At 35.4% G+C, this 18,797-nt stretch overlaps 1 protein-coding gene across 1 annotated transcript in view; it reads right to left on the bottom strand.

The window, feature by feature from the left end:
* The window catches only part of UNC13C (unc-13 homolog C), a 479,061-nt gene that overhangs the window by 150,523 nt on the left and 309,741 nt on the right, over positions 1–18,797 (bottom strand). The window contains exon 13 of the mRNA XM_081831864.1: positions 13,509–13,594. Coding sequence (XP_081687990.1) covers positions 13,509–13,594 — 86 coding nt within the window. The remainder of the gene's footprint in view (positions 1–13,508; positions 13,595–18,797) is intronic.

The raw sequence follows: 18,797 nt of genomic DNA, 5'->3' as shown, positions 1-18,797 counted from the left end.
GGAGAAGATATTTGCAAATGACACTACAGATAAAGGGTTGGTATCCAAGATCTATAAAGAACTTCTCAAACTCAACACCCAAAAAACAAATAATCAAGTCAAAAAATGGGCAGAAGATATGAACAGACACTTCTCCGAAGAAGACATACAAATGGCTAACAGACACATGAAAAAATGTTCATCATCATGAGCCATCAGGGAAATTCAAATCAAAACAACATTGAGATACCACCTTACACCAGTTAGAATGGTGAAAACTGACAAGGCAAGAAACAACAAATGTTGGAGAGGTTGTGGAGAAAGGGGAACCCTCTTACACTCTTGATGGGAATGCAAGCTGGTACAGCCACTTTGGGAAACAGTGTGGAGGTGCCTCAAAAATTTAAAAATAGAGCTACCCTATGACCCGGCAATTGCACTCCTGGGTATTTACCCCAAAGACACAGATGTAGTGAAAAGAAGGGCCATATGCACCCCAATGTTCATAGCAGCAATGTCCACAATAGCCAAACTGTGGAAAGAGCCGAGATGCCTCTCAACAGATGAATGGATAAAGAAGATGTGGTCCATATATACCGTGGAATATGACTCAGCCATCAGAAAGGATGAATACCCAACTTTTATATCAACATGGATGGGACTGGAGGAGAGTATGCTACGTGAAATAAGTCAAGCAGAGAAAGTCAATCATCATATGGTTTCACTTATTTGTGGAACATAAGGAATAGCATGGAGGACATTAGGAGAAGGAAGGGAAAAATGAAGGGGGGGGAGATCAGAGGGAGAGATGAACCATGAGAGACTATGGACTTTGAGAAACAATCTGAGGGTTTTGGGGGTGGGTGGGTTAACCCAGTGATGGGTATTAAGGAGGGCATGTCCTGCATGGTGCACTGGGTGTTATATGAAAACAATGAATCGTGGATCACTACATCAAAAACTAGTGATGTATTGTATGGTGACTAACATAATAAAATAAAATTTTTAAAAAATGGGGAAAATAATAGTACCTACCACATAGGCTTTTTTTGAAGTTCAAGTAAATTAATATTTGCCTATCATTTAGAGACGTACCTAATAAGTGCTAAATGGGTGGTTGCTAAATAAGATTAAAAGCTTGGAATTGTTTTTAAAAAGTAGGTTCTAACAAGTGGTTCTAATGTACAGCTAGAGTTGAAAACCACTGCTGGGCAATGAAGAGAAAGCAGGAGATAAACAAATGTCTTTCTTGAGAGTGTGGGTTGATTTCCTCTCTGTGAACCCAACTCCCCTTCCCAAAGGAGTTAGCTAGGAAACTAGAGAGGGCTAACAAGAGCCCTAGCATCTGGGAAATGATTTATCTTCATAAAATTTCAAGAGTTGGTTCATGCTGTCCTCCTTTCTTGTGGTAGTGAAAAGGGCTGAGGGAAAGGAGAAGGAAGAACATTGGTTTTATCCACGTTGACTCTCAGTTTTGTTTAAAATACAACAAATAAAAATGTATGCTAATAGAAGACCATATTAATATAAAGAAGTGATCAGAGAAGCACACTCTACTTGTGTTTGCCAGGCTTCAAGAGGATACCAGTAATCCCTGCTTCTTAGAGTTTATGTCCTTGTCCACTCCCTCCCTCACTGAATAAGCTGAATTATGTGACCAGTAAGATGTTGTGCAAGTAACGGAGCCTAACTTCACAGTCTCGATCAGAAAAGACACTGCAGTTTCTAACCCTTCTCTTACAGTGCTCACTCTGCACAAAGCTGGCTGCCACCCGCGAGGGCAGTCAAGCAGTTTGTGAAGAGGTCCACACTGAGAATAACTGAGGCCTCCCACCAAGAGCCTACAAGGACTTGGTAGCCATGTGAGTGAGCCCCTGGGGAAACATTCTTCAGCCTAGCAAGCCTTCAACAACTGTAGCCCCAGCCAGCATCCTAACCATGACCTCATAGGAAACCCAACCTAGAACCTCCTCTCCCACAGAAACCATGAGAGATACTCTGTATTTATTTTTGGTTTAATACACAAAGTTTTTGGACAATTTGTTACACAGCAACAGATAACTCATGTACTAATCCTAAACTTACATTTTTTTAGATAAATGCCTGAGAGTTTCCCTTTTGTTATTTTGGTGCTACTGCAGGTGATCTGATCGTTTTATTCTTTATGCCCACTTAAGACATAAAGAAATGATTAGCTAGTGGAATGAGCATGTCCTATGAGGGAGAGAAAGAGAACCCAGTCTCTTGCCTTATATTTTCCTGAGGACTTTCAGACAGAAAAAAAAAAAAAAAAAATCACAAGACTCTTGACCTGTATCAATCTCAACAGTTAGAGGCCGGCTATGCTCATGAAAACAGAGATCCTGAACTAAATCAACAAAAAATTTAAATTCAATGCTATGGTATAAGAAAAATGTGACAAAGCTCAGAGTTTCTTAGGAGCTCAGACAACCAGGTTGCCTATCTGAACCCTTGGATTATTGGTGTGCATGACTGTTCTTTATTTCAATACCAAATAAATAACAGGATTATGTGAAATACTACTAGAATTTTCTTGTTAGAGCCTGGATTTGGGTAATAAAAAAGGGTTTTATTGCTATTTACATATGGCTATGTAACAATTTAAATACCTGAACTGGTGATGCTCCATCTCTTCATTCTAAAAACCAGTCAGTGGGCTCTGGGGGACTCATTTCCATTTACCTGGGATTTTGCTAAACTTAAGAGACAGGCTTAAAAACCACTGAACTTAATTTCAGAACACACATGGGGTATGTCCGACAAATGGATCTGCTTTTGTGGCTTAGTGAGGTCACATCCACAGTCTAAGTTAGTGTAGACCTGTTTTTGCTATGTGATTACTTTCTGAGTTGGAGATTTGTGAACCCAGAGATAGTGGTGGACCATTTAATTAGGTTTTACTCTAATACACTCATTTCTATCATAGGAACACAGTATATTACTCAGGTCAATATATTTTAATTATTTTTTACCAAAAAAGATTATAAGGCAAGTTAGTAGACGGTTAAAGGTTAAGATGAATAATAGCATTACAAACACTCTTAAATGCGTCTTTTTCTTTCCTTGTTATTTTGAAGCTAAGTATTTTAGTCAGCATGTTCTAGATTAATTACACACACACTTTACACTCTTGGTCTTCTCCAGAAATACAAAACATGTAGTTTCAACTTAATTGTTGGGGGGGGTAGGGGTACTACCAGAGAGGAGGAAACTGAAATGCATTTACTGTAACTGTGAAAGGGGCTCCTTGCTTCCCAGTTTAGGTCATTTGAACTAACACTGATAGGCAAGAATCCCCTAAATGTCTAAGAAATACTACATTTAGCAAAGGGTTTATAAGCTTCATTTTCAGTTTCCATTTTATGGCCATTCCCAGCTTACCTTGTAAGCAGGATTTATTTACCATCCCCACCCTCCCAATTTTTAATTTTAATGTGTTTCCTTATTTTGATTTCAGATCTTTTGGAAGGGTTATCTAAGATATCCCAAACACCTTAGTAAATTCAATCTGCTGGAAAGCCCTAAGTGTACCCCGAGTGTATCAGTATCTTCAAGAAGATGATAAAGAAGGGGGGAGGGACAGGTAGGAGTAGGAAGGAAAGAGCAGAGGGAGAAGAACAAGCACAGGAAGGTGGGGCTGAAATACATTTGTCTACCTTGGTCTTGCCCTGGTTTTCAACAGTTACTCTCACTGATCTCTATTTCCCCATTAAATGCCATGGGAGATTTAATGGAATGTTTTTAGACTATAGATTATATAGCTTGACAGTTGATTTTTATTAACCAGCCTGTGAAAATCTGTTTGATGGCTAAAATTTGACTCTATCTCAGAGTTTTACCATGTTTTGTGTGCTGTGCTTGCTAATGTAAAACAGACCATTATATATTAGATTATTGTCTATGTTATTTGGTTAACAATTGAATCTCAGAGGCGTATCTGATGAAGGGCATCCTATGAACTGAAGCTTTACTCTGCTATTTTCCAAATACCAATATGAACAATTAAACTGATGAAGAATATACTTTAATATAGAATGTTCCTGAAACCATACAGAAAGTTTTAGCAAAGTGCAATCCCTGGTTCTAATCAAGATGAAAATCATTCTGAATTATGTAGTTAACCTACACACACATGCATATATACAGTTTTTGTCTGTCTGAGATTTTCATTCAATGATTATTTATTAAGCACCTATAGCTGCTAGGCTTATGTTAAAGACTGAACATGGTCAATATGGTCCTTTGCCCCAGAGTTCATAATGTCATATAATTGAGAATGTCATTAGTAAGACCATGCATTCTACTTAAAAACCATGAAAAGGTTTATTCTGTTAAACATACACTGAAGCACACTGAACAGTTAAATATGTAAAATACTGTTAGGCAAAGTTTTACCGAAATCACCAGTTAAAGTCACACTGGTAAGATCAATAAAACATAAATAAATGGTAAAGCTAGTCATCCACCTTCTATAACATTTGGCTTTGCAGCATTATGGTACAAAAAAGCATTAACTGTTTCAAAATGCATTGAGTTTTGTTCTATTCAAAGTAATAAATAGTTAAAAAAAGATGTAAATATTAGAGGAAATTTATTTGCTCTCATTGGAATATGATTCCAAGGCAAAAAAAAAAAAAAAGAAAGAAAAATGGCTTGACATGAATGCAATATGTGTTTCTACTTTTCTTTTGAATAGATTAAACAAAATAAGCAAGTTTTTCATTCATTTATAACAGAGGTTCATTTTCCTTTATATTACTGAATACTCCATGGACTTTTCTTGACATAAGAGTTATAGGCCTTCTTGGCTGAGTTATCAATATCTTCCTTGTCATTTTTCTCCTATTGAGTTTCAGGCTAATGGACTTGACTTGGACTTTCTCCTTTCATTTCCTTGAGAATTATTTTTTAATTCTCTTCTCCTTTTAATTATTATTTTTTCTTCTATTCTTCTTTCTCTTATAAATTAAAAAAATGATAGTCTTAAACTGTAGCATGCATCAGAATAACCTAGAGGTCTTGTTTAAAAAACAGACTGCTAGGCTCCATATTTTGAGAACCACTGGCCCAGTGAATCCAGAAAACTTAAATACCAATAAATACACTTTCCTCTTGCCTTTATTTTGGGGGTGTGGGGGCAAATATAACACATATTTTGTTCTTGCCTTTATTTGGGGGGATTGAGGGGCAAATATAACACAAGATCTCTCAAATAAACTGTCCCATTTAAACTGATATATTAATCCAGAAATCCTATCTCAGTTTTTGGGTGACTCATGTGAACTGCCACTGAAAATTTAAATGAATAGAGCTGTCTCTTTGCAGTAATGAGCACCAAGAAATAGTGATCATTTGTTGTAGTTTTGTTTTCATTTGTTGTCCATTAATCTAGATTTGGAATTCCATGTGAAGATAGGTTAATACAAATTAGTAACATGTCACAAAAATGAAGGTGGTCCTGGTAAACAGGGTATGACTGGAAGGAATATATTACAATTTATCAAGGAAGTATAGCTTGAACATCATTGTAAACATACCATCTTCTCTTACCACACATACACACACAGAGTTTCTGTGGGTAAATTAAAGTATTTAGGGGTTTTTTTTTTTCACATCTATGATTATTAAACACTTCCTAGAACTGCTGCAACCACAACGTGTGGTGAAAATAATTGTTGGGAAATGTTCTCCTTTGTATGAGTGGAGTGCATCAGGCTTGGGTGATTATATGGAATTGTGGCTGGAAATGAGCATTTGGGAATGAAACATATAGCTATGCTTTTGCCTGTTTGTAAACATAGGTGTATATTCATTTGTGCATTCATTAGTTCAGAGCATTTCTATTAAATGACAGAGAATGGGGAGAGTAAGGAGATTTGAACAAAGAAGAATAAGAGCTCAGGGTACAGTGAGTCATGTATTTGTGAAGTGTAACACAAGAACAAATGTTATAATAGGAAGTATTATAGGAGAATAGGGAGGAAGTACTTATTTCTCTCTGAGAATCTCAGGGAAGACAATGTAAGAAGTAACTTTTGAATTGAACTTTGAAGAATACATGAGTCTTTGCTAGGGATGGCAAGTAGGGAAAAGTGTGGGCAGGAGTGGATGTGCATTATGCACATTGTCTTGAAGTGGAAACTTATAAGAGGATTTCAGAGAAATGTCAAATATTTGGATGCAGCTAGGGCATATAGTCTATGTATGGGGGAGGCATTAAACACTAGGGCTAAAATCAGGTACAGAGAGTAAGGTATCAGTCCAGGCTAGGCTATGGAATTTATCCAATGGTCAGGGAGGCATCTACAAAGGAAGAACCCTATCAATGAAAGTGGAAGCAGGAAAGATGTGTGTCTAAACAAGGACAATGGTAAGAAGCATAGAAAAGAAAATTATGGAGGAGAATTTAGATATAGAGCTTATACTATATATTTGGTAATTAGATGCTGAGGAAATAAAGAAGTCAACCATGACTTCCCAATTTTTAACTTAGGCACCTGGAATGGTTATTATGCTATTTTATAATATCAGGAACATGGAAGTGTCCTCAAGTCATGTTTAACTGTCTCTGCGGCATTCTGGTAGTCACTGCCAAAGTGCCTAAATCTTAACAAATAGCTTTTAGAACAGGAAAATGACTTATAAGTCATATGAAATACAGGATAGAATTTTTATTTTCAGTTACAAGATATTATCCATTAAAAGCTAATATTTTCACAAATACATACTGTGCTATTTCTTTGAATAACTGAAAAATTGTCTGTTTCTGGACAAGAGTAATATTGATAATTCTCAAGAGGATGAAGGAAAGCCACCTGCCATCTCTCCTTGTTAAGAAATACCAAGATTCCGGGGCGCCTGGGTGGCTCAGTTGGTTAAGCGACTGCCTTCGGCTCAGGTCATGATCCTGGAGTCCCGGGATCGAGTCCCGCATCGGGCTCCCTGCTTGGCAGGGAGCCTGCTTCTCCCTCTGACCCTCCTCCCTCTCATGCTCTCTGTCTCTCATTCTCTCTGTCTCAAATAAATAAATAAAATCTTTAAAAAAAAAAAAAAAGAAATACCAAGATTCCTGTTACTCATGGGAGTTTCTGTACCTCTGAGGAATGTTGAAAAATGGAAAAAAACAAACAAACAAAAAAACACCAAATAGGTTGACTATTATTGCTGTAAGAAAGGGAGGCCAGAGAGATCCTTTACAAAGTGCTTTCAATCTCTGCTCCTATCCAGTCTTTGAAGTATACGTAGGTATAGCTTTAATCTCTTGTCATTCAAATAACGTTAAGGAAGATTGAAAGTAGGAAATAGGAGAAAAAAAAAATACATTGTTTCTAGAGAGATTTTATTCACTGTAGAAATTAGTAAGAAACCATTCTTGTCTACTAAAAAATGAGGACCGACATAAATTGACAACCAGTGATTTGTGAGGGTAGACTTGAAAATCAGCAGAAAATTGCTGACAAGTAGACTAGAAAGATGACAAGTATGAAATAATAGTTTGAGGTGACCAAGTAGGAGGTAGACCAGAAAGATGTTATATAGGAGAATACTTTAAGTGAGGCTAAAGAAATTCATGGGGCAACAAGTCAGTTCTGGTACAGTCAAGGTAGTCAACAAGACCATTAAAGATGTAACCATGCCTTTGTGTTCTCATTGTCTTTGTGGCTACAATGTCAAGGACAATATTCTTAAATGTCAGGGTGGCCTGACACCCATATTTGGGCAAAGGGCAATAGAAAGAGATTGTACTTCTCTGAGAGAAGGCCTTCACAGTAAATATAAAGAGAGTAAAGAACTCTCAGAAGGTGTTCAATATGAAAATATTTGAATTTATAAAAGAAGATAGTGCAGGGAAAGTGTGAAGAAAAACTAATGGTACTAGTTGTGCTTACTAGGATGACGATATGCTGAAAAACTACAAAAGCAATCTGAGAATCTTCCACTATTGATGAGGTCCAACATGGTAACTAAGTAGCAGACAACAAAGATCAGTAATAAAAAGGCAGAACTTCCAGAACTATCACGTTATGTTAACAGCACTGAAGCCTTGCTATCCTCAGTGTTGGTACACCCACCAGTTGCCAGGCATCATCTCAGATTTTGTTAGAAATTACGAGAATCCCACCTCCCCCAAAGATCAACTCAATCAAAATCTGTGTTTTAACAAGATTCCCAAGAGATCACTGGGAAACTAAAGTTTGAGGAGCACTGATATGGGAGACTCTACTAATGCCAGGTGAAAGACGACTGGGTGTTCTATATTATAAATAATTTTATCTTGGCCTAAGTTATTAAAGTAAAACAGTAATTTTTAACCAATTTATTTTCAGTGACTTTGTTTTTCTATTCAAAGATTCATCTGAGAGTGTGACAAATGCCTTAGACACCTCTTTCCCATCCCACCCCTTCCTAAATGTGGATGCAATTTCAGGATATGACTTGAAAACCAGCCACAAATCCCAATTTAAGAATCAGTGTTTAAAACAATCCCAAACACTCTTTTTACAGAACTATTAATTAGAAACCACCTGAATCCTTGTGGACCCCATCTACCATCTGGCTGCTATCTTGGGGCCTAGCAGGGTTTGCTCTTAATAAAGACTTTGAAGACAAAGACATATGTTACACAATCAGTGCCCTGAACAGGACTGTCCTGATTTAACAATTGGCAGGCAACCAAATTCTGTGGATATCAAGATAACAAACACAATGTCTGCAGTCAATTGGAATTACCAATTAAACATTTCAGTAACTTATAGGCATCTGGGTATTTTAGTGGTATTATAAATCATTTCCAACTTCTGTTTACTAAATTGTAATCCTCAAGGTTGTCATAATGGCTAGTATTTGTTGAGTATTTATTATGTGCTAGGGAACCATTCCCCCTCACCCCATCTCTGTCTTATTATTTCTCCTTACAATAATTTATAGGGTAGGTATTTTTATCCCTTGTTTACAAATGTGGAAAATAAGGCTTGCTGAGTTTAATAAATTATACAAAATCAGAGCTAAGAAGTTAATGGAAAGTAGCAGAGCCTGAACTCAGACCTAGGTCTAAATTATTACAAAACCTACATTTGTACCTGCCAGGGTAAAGACTACAACAGTTTTTAAAATATTTAGAAAAAATTCCATAAAACCAATTTTGTTTAACAATTTCCCCCCCTTCCTGTGCTTCCTTTTGCACAGAAAGTACATCTTTTTTTTTAATTGGTAAAATAATTTGTCCTGGTTTTATTCAATAAGTTATCACCACAGTGATCAAATGAATTACTGTCTATCACACTTGCAAGGCTGTCAATGTCAAATGTTAAAAAACAAGTTGGCTCACACAGATTGACTAAAACTGGGGAAAAGTTGTTTCATTTTAAATTAGATTATTTCTTTTACAGAGTTGATGAGTTCATGAAGTAAAGCAAAAAGCTGCCAACAGCTACAAGTCTGGAAGTTCTAGCTGGCTCCTCTCTGTCGACCTGACTTTATCACAGGTTGCTCACAAGTTGGACTCAGCTGCTTTAGTCACAAGATGAACTATGGAGCCCAAATTATGTAACAACACAGAGTCTTTCTAGGTCAACGATCCGAAGCACTACTCCATAGTCAATTTTAACAACATTCTAGAAGGCAAATAGGGAGAGTCAGAACATTACTATCAATGTGAACAAGAGCCTGCCAGCTGAATGTTTTTAAGTATATGCCCTCTACTCTGTGAGGTACTCTTAGTCCTCATTTTCTCTAGTAATTATTATTCATGCCACATTTTAAAAAAGGGTGCAGTATATTTCTTGAAACCACCTATTAGTTTGAAATAGTGAAAAGGAAGAAGGGAGAGAAAGTGAACAGATTCACATGGATTTGTGAACACTCTCCTAAGGGTTTAAACCTTGAATGACCCCTGAAGGAGACTGCTTTGAGACTTTGACAGATCTTTCCCTGCTTATATAAAAATAATCATAGTCCCGTCCCATTAGCATAGTGCTTTCCAGTTTACAAAGTGCATTTAACATGTCATGCAATCCTCACACCAAGCTGGGGACTCTCTATGGCCTTCTTTTTTTTTTTAATTTAAATTTGATGAGCCAAGGTATAGTATGGTTTTTAATATAATGTTCAATGATTCATCAGTTCAGTTATGGCCTTCTTTTTTATAGAAAAGAAAATCAAGGTTTGAAGAAGCATTAATTGCCCAAGGTTCCACAGCCCATGCGTGATAAAGCTTTCTGAAGTTGGGTTTCCCAGACTCAGATCTCTTGCTGCCTCCTGACTTGGAATAACCATGGATGTTTAGTTTGAACATGGTAGGTATTCTGTCCTTGTCTCCAAGATTCTTTGCATAGGATTGTCCCATTTGCAATTCACTTCAAGTAAACAAACACATGGTGAGTTTCTATTACGGTTCAATAAATACAAAGATGGAAAAAACAATCTTTGCACTCAAAAGTCTTCTCTTCTGGTGGATGAAGAAGATGCATGCATCATAAACTGCAATCCAAGTCACTCCCTCAATATATTTCTCATGCCTTCTTGAAAATGTGTGTGAATGTGCAAACGTAATAACTACTGAATCGTACACTTTAAGTTGGTTGAATTGTATGGTATGTGAAATACCTCTCACTAAAACTATTTTAAAAAGTCAAATAAAAAATTCTTTTGAAAAAGGAGAGTCTTATCTCAAAAAAAGCTCAGATAACTGCAAAATTATTTACTCTTGATCTTAGACCTGATTTTTGATGATACAATCTCAGCATTTTGGGATACCCTTCTTATACAAAATTATTACTCTATAATCAGTAAACATCTAAGCAAAGTTACAGACACTTGTAGCATTCCTATCTTCATTGCTGTTTCCAATAAATATTAAATTTTTGAGATTAAATTCCTTAACAGAAATAGTGTGCTTAGTTCTCTAAAATAACTACTTATTTTTAAAAGTAAATGTAACATAAAACATCCAATAGTTACACAAATGTTACTACATAAGCAAAGAGAGGACTGACCTAAAAATGTGTACCGGCAGACAGCGCTGCCTTGGGATAGTTCTAAATAATCAGATTCTTCCAAAACATGGGCAGGAGCCTCCCTGCCCGTGGCCCAACCCTCTGATCTAATGTGAACCTTTCACATTACAGGTGATAATGACGATGCACAAAGGTGCTGACCTCTTGGAATGTTCCAAGAAGATTTATTCAACAAGTAGTTACTAAGTAGCTTCTATTTTGTAGGCATCATTCTAGGCAAAAACCTTACATTGTGGTGAGGAAGACAGACTGTTAAGAAGCAATCAAATGCACAGGCATAAACACACAAATAAAAGATAGCAATTAGGTGCTACACAGCCAATTAAAATAAGGTTATTCCTGGCAGTGACTTTGGATCCTGAGAGGATGACATTAAACTGAGCCCCATGTGGCTGCCTATGAAGACTGGTGGGAAGAGAAGTCAAGGGAATAGAGCAGCACTGGAATAGCTCAAAGAACTTAGAATGTGCTGAGGAAAAGAAATGAATCCACAAAAACGCTATGTGTCTGACTTGAGTAACTGGATGAATGGTCATGCCAATATTGCAATATGTGCAGGAGGAAGAAGGAGGTTTTGATAGGGGAGATCAGGAATTCTTTGTTGATCTTATAAAGTTCAGGATGCCTGAGAGACATTAGAGGCGGGTGGGGGAAGATAAGGGGTAGGACTAAGAGGGGCACATGCTAGCTGAAGAAAATTATTGGCCTAATGTATTGGTGCTTCTCATCTTGCTTAAGGAGACTCCTATATTTCAGAGAGACAACTGTAGCAGAGTGGTATGAAAGGATGTGGTTGGTGGGAGGCACAGGTAGAGGTAGAGAGAACAGGGCTGGCTGATACAATGGAGAACAAATATCTCATTGCAAAATGAGGAATTTGCACCTCCCAACAGTCTGGTTTAATGTTTAAAGACAGAAAACCTCTTTATTTGTGGGTGGGAGACCCAGACTTTACCAGAAAACCAGATATTAAAATCTACTGTGTGCCTCTTTCAAATAATGAAAATGTCTGTATGTTCCCTCTGTGTCCCCCAGCATCATGTTTACATTTTAGCAATGCCAGAAAACAAAACAAACAAAAACCCAGTGATACAATGAGCATGAACTCTGAACCAGTCCTACCCTATTAATCTAATTTTCATGTTACAGTCAAATGCTTTTTCTAAGTTGCAAATCTGAATAAGACATGTACCTCACCATGGCCCACCAGCTCCTGCATGCTGGTCCCTGCCAATGTCTCCAGCCTCTCTTCTTGCTACCTCTTGCTCATAGGACCTGCTGAGTGTGCTTTTCTCCAATGTACATTGTGCTCACCCTCATTGCCAATGTTCTGTCCTCTGCCAGGACAAGACAGAGATGCTTCTTGCTCATCTCTCCCCAGAACTAACTCCTACTTATCCCTCAGGTCTTTGTCAGATAACACTTCCTCAGAGGAAGTTCCTCTAGAAAGTCTGCCTTATTCCCTTTCCCAAATCTGATTTAGATGCTTTTCCTCCAGACATTCTATCATCATTAACCTTAATCACCTCATGTGGCTACCCTCCATAATTTTGTTGAGGACAGGGACCATGGTTGTCATGTTCACTGCTCTATCCCCCACACTGAGTATAGTGATAGACATTTAGCATCTACGGGCTCAAAATATATTGCTGAACGCAAAGAAAATTTTCTTCTAGACTATAAGTTACTAGAGGACAGGAAACCTACACTGGTTTCTGGTTTTTTAACTCTAAGCATTGTGTGATGGCTCAAAGGATATTGACAGAATTTTTAACTTAGAGGTTTGGTTTGGTTTTTCTTTTTAAGATTGATTGATTGATTGATTATGATATATATAGAGAGAGATATAGGGAGAGGAACAGAGAGGCAGGGAGAGGAAGGGGAAAAGAATCCCAAGCAGACCCATGCTGAGTGCAGAGTTTACCTCACTAGATTAGGGGCTGGATCTTATGGCCCTGAGATCATGACCCCGGCCAAAACCAAGAGTCAGAAGGTTAACCTATTGAGCCACCCAAGTGTCCCTAGAGTTCTATTTTAAAGAGCTCTATTTCCCTTGTAAGATTTGGACTTATGGAGAACAGTGTTTCTGGCAAAGAGCCCTGCCACTGTCTTTTTGAAAACTTTGGTCAGATTTTAACTTTTATAACCATGGATACAATTTTCAAGTCTGTCTAGACAAATTCTACCTATTCATGCCTTCAATATGGTCTGCTTTGGTAAGTGAACTGCCATAAGGTATCCCTGCATCTGAGCATTAGCCTATGAGTGAAATACTTATTATGATCCTGCAGCTTAGATGACTTGATTAAAATGTATGTTTTTGAGGACTTTTAAAAGACTTGGAAACCTTTATTTTCCTACAATGTGGAAATAAGTTTTAGAACTAATCACAACAACACTTTAATGCATCAATTTTTACACTTAAAGTCAAGAACACAAAATCACAATTTGCCTAAAACATGTGTCCTAAGAAGTATAAATATTTGTAATTACCTTCTAGTGCATATTTCATATCTTGAGCAAAAAGGGTCCACATAATTTCAGCACTTATTTTTCCCATGTTCAGTTCTTGAGGAAACCTAAAACCAAACACATATTTGAGTACATCAAAAAGAGAAATCTGTCTAAAAAATGAAATACCACACTTGACATATACGCCACAGTAATTGTTATATAGTTCATAAATACTTTTATTTATGAGATTTTCCTTTATAAGCTTTCACAGGTAGGGGCAAAGCTACATACCAGAGTGTGGAAATAAACACAATTATTTGGTGCTGGGAAAACAGACTCTGTAACATTAGTACAAAGCAGTGGTGCCTCGAGTTCCTGATGGATGTCTCATGCTATGTGTTTGTTTGTTCTAAAGAGCCCTTTTAGTTTTATCACTCTATTTTCATATAGCTCAATTTTGAAGATAGGGCATATGACTCCGAGTACCAGACACCACGTAATACCCAAAACAACACCTTACATTCATCTGTTAGCCATTTTCCTTAAAGCATGCTTGAGTGCTTCCATTCTTTATTTGCTTAAAATAAATTATTTCAGAAAGACTCCTCACTTCTCTGGTAAAATGGACCACTGGTGACCCATTCATCAAGACTTCAGAATTCCCAAGCACGTCTGTGTTTTAGATCAAATAAACTTTAGGATTAAGATTCCTATTGCTACATTCTATTCATATGTGTTTTCAATCTTATGATAAGGCTCCTAGTAATAATATAAGCCCAATGAATACGATGACTAAGTCTTTTCATTATACTGAAAACACCACATGTCAATATGTTAAGACTGAAAGTATTTTCTGTTCTAACAAATATTTTATACATACATACAAAAAATAATACATACTAAGAAACAAAAAAATATATGTTAAGGAATAAAAACAGCACTCACATTCATTTATATTTTTGAGTTTAAATCAAGAAAGAGTAATACCAATCCTGAATGGGATAGAAAGGGTTACCTAAGTTAATATGACCTCAATATGACCTCAAATAAGAAAAACAAAACACTGACACTACCTAAAACTATTCTAGCCCAACTTTCCACCAAAAGCAGGTGTGTTTCATCAGATATCCCTTATGAACTGCCATCTATCAATTTGTCTAATAATGTTAATTGGTATTTTAAAACTTACATGCAGAATCCGTACATTTATCAAGTATTTAAACTCAGAACACTTTCTATGATAGAAAAAATTAATATAACCTGAATATATGCAAATTAGTTTTCAACATTAAATTTTATTCTATGGATATAAAAATAAGCATAGGCAAGTAATTTATTTCAAAAGTTTTCACTTATGGATAGCCAGTAACATCACACAATTTGTAGCATATTTTTTATGTAATATTTATGTAGCAACAAAATTGTAAGTGATAGAACATAATGAGAGTGCTTTAAGCTCATAAAAGAAGGAAATTGATTATTTTAATTTTTTGAATCAAGAATGAAGAACATATTAATTCACTTTATAATGCTCTGATATTAAAAAAAAAGCACATTATACAAAAAGAAATCTAAGGAACAATATCTCTCATAAGAATAGTTGCAAAATTCCTTGGTAAAAAATGGCAAATTTGATCCTGCAATATATAAAAAAGATAATACATCATGATCAAGAGAGGTTTATCCTAAAAATGCAATGTTGGTTCAACATTCAAAAATGAATCAATGTAATTTATAGTATTAACAGACTATATAGAAAAACTTATCATCTCAATAGACATAGAAAAAATATGTGACAAAGCTTAACATTCATTCATGATAAACAAACAAAATTCTGAAAATTAGGAATTAGAGGGAACTCAACCTTATAAAGAGAATGTACAAAAACCTACAACAAACATTATACTTAATGGTCTCATACTAAGATTGAAATCAAAGCAGTGATATTTACATTGCTACTCTTATTAAACATTATACTGGCATTCCTAAAGATTGAAAAAAGACAAGAAAAAGAAATAAGGAAAGGGGCATATAGAGGCGCCTGGGTGGCTCAGTTGATTGGGCGTCTGCCTTCGGCTCAGGTCATGATCTCAGGGTTCTGGGATTGAGTCCCATGTCTGGCTCCCTGCTCAGCAGGGAGTCTGCTTCTCCCACTCCGCCTGCCCTTCCCCACTGCTTGTGCTTGCTCTTTCTCAAATAAATAAAATCTTAAAAAAAAAAAAAAAAGAAAGGGGGCATATAGATAGCAAAGGAAGAAATAAAATTCTATTTTCAGACATGATTATCTATGCAGAGAAGTCCTCCCCGCCCCCCCCAAAAAAACACTAGAGAAAAAGCCACTAACTTGGTCCAGCAGCATCATGGAATAAAGTCAATATCCAAATCATCGTATTTCTATACACTAGCAATGAACCATTGGAGATTGAAAGTTAAATAACAGTATCATTCATCATATCACCAAAAGTTATGAAATACTTAGGTATAAATCTAAGAAAATATGTACAAGATTTATATGAAGAAAACTACAGAGTGTTGAGGAGAGACACCAAATAAAACCTAAATAAATGGAGAAATATATTGTACTTGTGGATGGATATATTCAATATTGTTAGAATGTCAAATTGTCCCAAATTGATTTATAGATTCAATGAATCTCAATGAGAATCCAGCAGGACTTTTTTTTGGAAACTGACAAAGCGATTCTAAAATTTACATGGTAAGGCAAAAGACCAGGAAGAACAAAAAGTAATGTTAAAAAAAGCTGGAGCATTTACATCACCTGTCTTCATAGCTTACTAAGAAATATAGTAATTAAGACAATTCATCTTCACATACAAGGTTAATTATTTTTCAGTAAGATGTTCCAGTGATTCAGTGGAGAAATGGTAGTCTTCAACAAGTTGTCCTAGATGTCCATATGCAAAAAAAATAGAGCTCGACCCATACTCTACAACATATAAAAAATTAACTCAAAATGGATCACATACCTAAATATAAAACCTTAAACTATAAAACTTCTAAAACAAAATATAGTAGAAAATCTTTATGACTTTGTATTAGGCAATGGTTACTTAGATTTGATGCAAAAAGTGCAAATCATAAAATATTGATAAATTAGACTATGAAAATTAAAGTCTGTTCTTCAAAAAGTACTGTTGAGAAAATGAAAATACAAGCAACAGTATAGGAGAAAACAGTTTGCAAAACACATATCTGATAAAGGAATTTTATCCAAAATATATAAATTATGCTCCAATCTCAATAATAAAAAAATTACCTAATAAAAAAATGGGCAAAGGATTTGAATGACACTTCAGAAAGGAAGATAATTAGATGAAAACCAAGAACATGAAAATGTGTTCAACATTACCATTAGGTACTTTCAAAGTAAAACTATAATGTGATACTATATGTTTTTAAGTTAAAATGAAACATAACAAAACAAAATCTGACAATACCATGGGCTAGCATGGTTGCAGAGAAGCTGGAACACTGATGTATTTTGGCTGAGAAAACAAAATGTTCAATTCAGATTGGAAAGCAATTTGGCAATTTCTTATAAAGTTAAATATACATTTAACCAGCAGTCCCTCTCTAAGTATTTATCTAAGAGAAATGAAACTATATTTATAGCAAACACTGTACATGTTGCTTAATTCTTAATCACCAAAAACTGCAAACATCAATGTCCTTCAACTGACGAAAGGATAAATCAGCAGTGATAGATTCATAGAATGGAATTTACTAAGCAATAAAAAGGAATAAAATATAATACATGTAACAATGCAGAGGAGTACCAAATGAGTTATGCTGAATGAAAGAAGCTGGGCTCCAAAGCCTACATACCATGATTCCAATACACTGTTGAAAAGACAGAAAGAGAAAATATATCAGTAGTTGCCAGTGGCTTGTGTGAAGAGGGACTGACTATAAAGGAGTGTGGAGAAACTTCTGGCATTATAAACATATTTTATATCTTAATGTTGGTAGTTACATGACTATGTGTTTGTTTTTTATTTCAACAATTTTTGCTCTTCATTATTTCTTCATTTTCTTTGAGTTTAATATGTTGTTTCTTTTCTAAATTCTTAAGATACTTAGGTAATTAATTTGGGGGCTTTCTTCCATTCTTATGTGTATTTAAAGTATAAATTTCTTTCAGGAACTGCACTTAGCCATATCCTAAAAAAAATTTTTATTGTATATTTATATTAATCCAATCAAACTATTTCAAAATTTTAATTTTCATATTTTTCTATTTTGGGAAGTCTGCAATTTTAATGTCCTAATATCTTTTTTTTAAATTAAAGTATAGTTGACACATAATGTTACATTAGTTTCAGGTGTAAAACATAATGATTCAGTATCTCTATATGTTATGCTATGCTTGGTCACTACAACTGTAGCTATTATCTTTCACCAGACAATGCTATTACATATCATTGACTATATTCCCTATGCTGTACCTTTCATCCCTGTGATGATTTATTCCATAACTGGAAGACTGTATCTCCCAATCCCCTTCACCCATTTTGCCCACCCCCAACGCCCTCCCTTCTGGGAACCATCAGTTTGTTCTATTTATAGGTCTGTTTCTGCTTTTTGTTTATTCATTCACTTTGTTTTTTAGATCCCATATGTAAGTAAAATCATATGTTGTCTAATCTTGATTCTTAACTTCAGCTATTTGGATTTCCTAATATCTTTTTGTTGCTGTTTTCTCCTTAGCCTATGGTCAAAGAACACATTTTGAATGATTTTGATCTTTTGAAATTTGTTGAGATTTTCTTTATACCCCACTATATAGTTAATTTTGATAAATAATCTTTATTTTACATCTTTTGTGTCCTTGAATGTCATTCTGGCTATTTTTTTCTTACTATCTTCATGTTAACTAATTTTCTCTTCATTTGTGGATAACATGCTGTTAAATCCAATATTATTAATTTCATTTGTTGTAGTTTTCAGTTCTAGAATTTCTATTTGATCCTTTCAGTAGTTTCAAGTTCATAGCTGAATTTTTCCTTTTTGTTAATTTCTTAAATATATTCATCACAATTAAAACATTTGAGTCTCTAAATTCTATTGTATTAATCTCTTATAATGTCTGCTTATTTTTGATTGAATGAAAGACTTTTTGTTTGTGAAAAATGTATATACAATTTAAGTATCCCCATGATGTTAGTATTCTTCAGAAAGGATTTATTTTTCTTCTGGCAGAAATGTTTTAGGGTTTGAGAGAGATGACCTTTATCCATTTAGGGACTGAGTTCATTCAAAGTAAGTCTGGATTTTACTCATACTCACTCCTAGCATGTAACCCTTCAT

Source organism: Leptonychotes weddellii, chromosome 9, assembly GCF_054177405.1.
Source record: "Leptonychotes weddellii isolate Sample4059 chromosome 9, ASM5417740v2, whole genome shotgun sequence".
NCBI lineage: Eukaryota > Metazoa > Chordata > Mammalia > Carnivora > Phocidae > Leptonychotes > Leptonychotes weddellii.
Note: the sequence above shows the minus strand (reverse complement) of the source record. Positions and strands in the feature narration are given on the sequence as shown.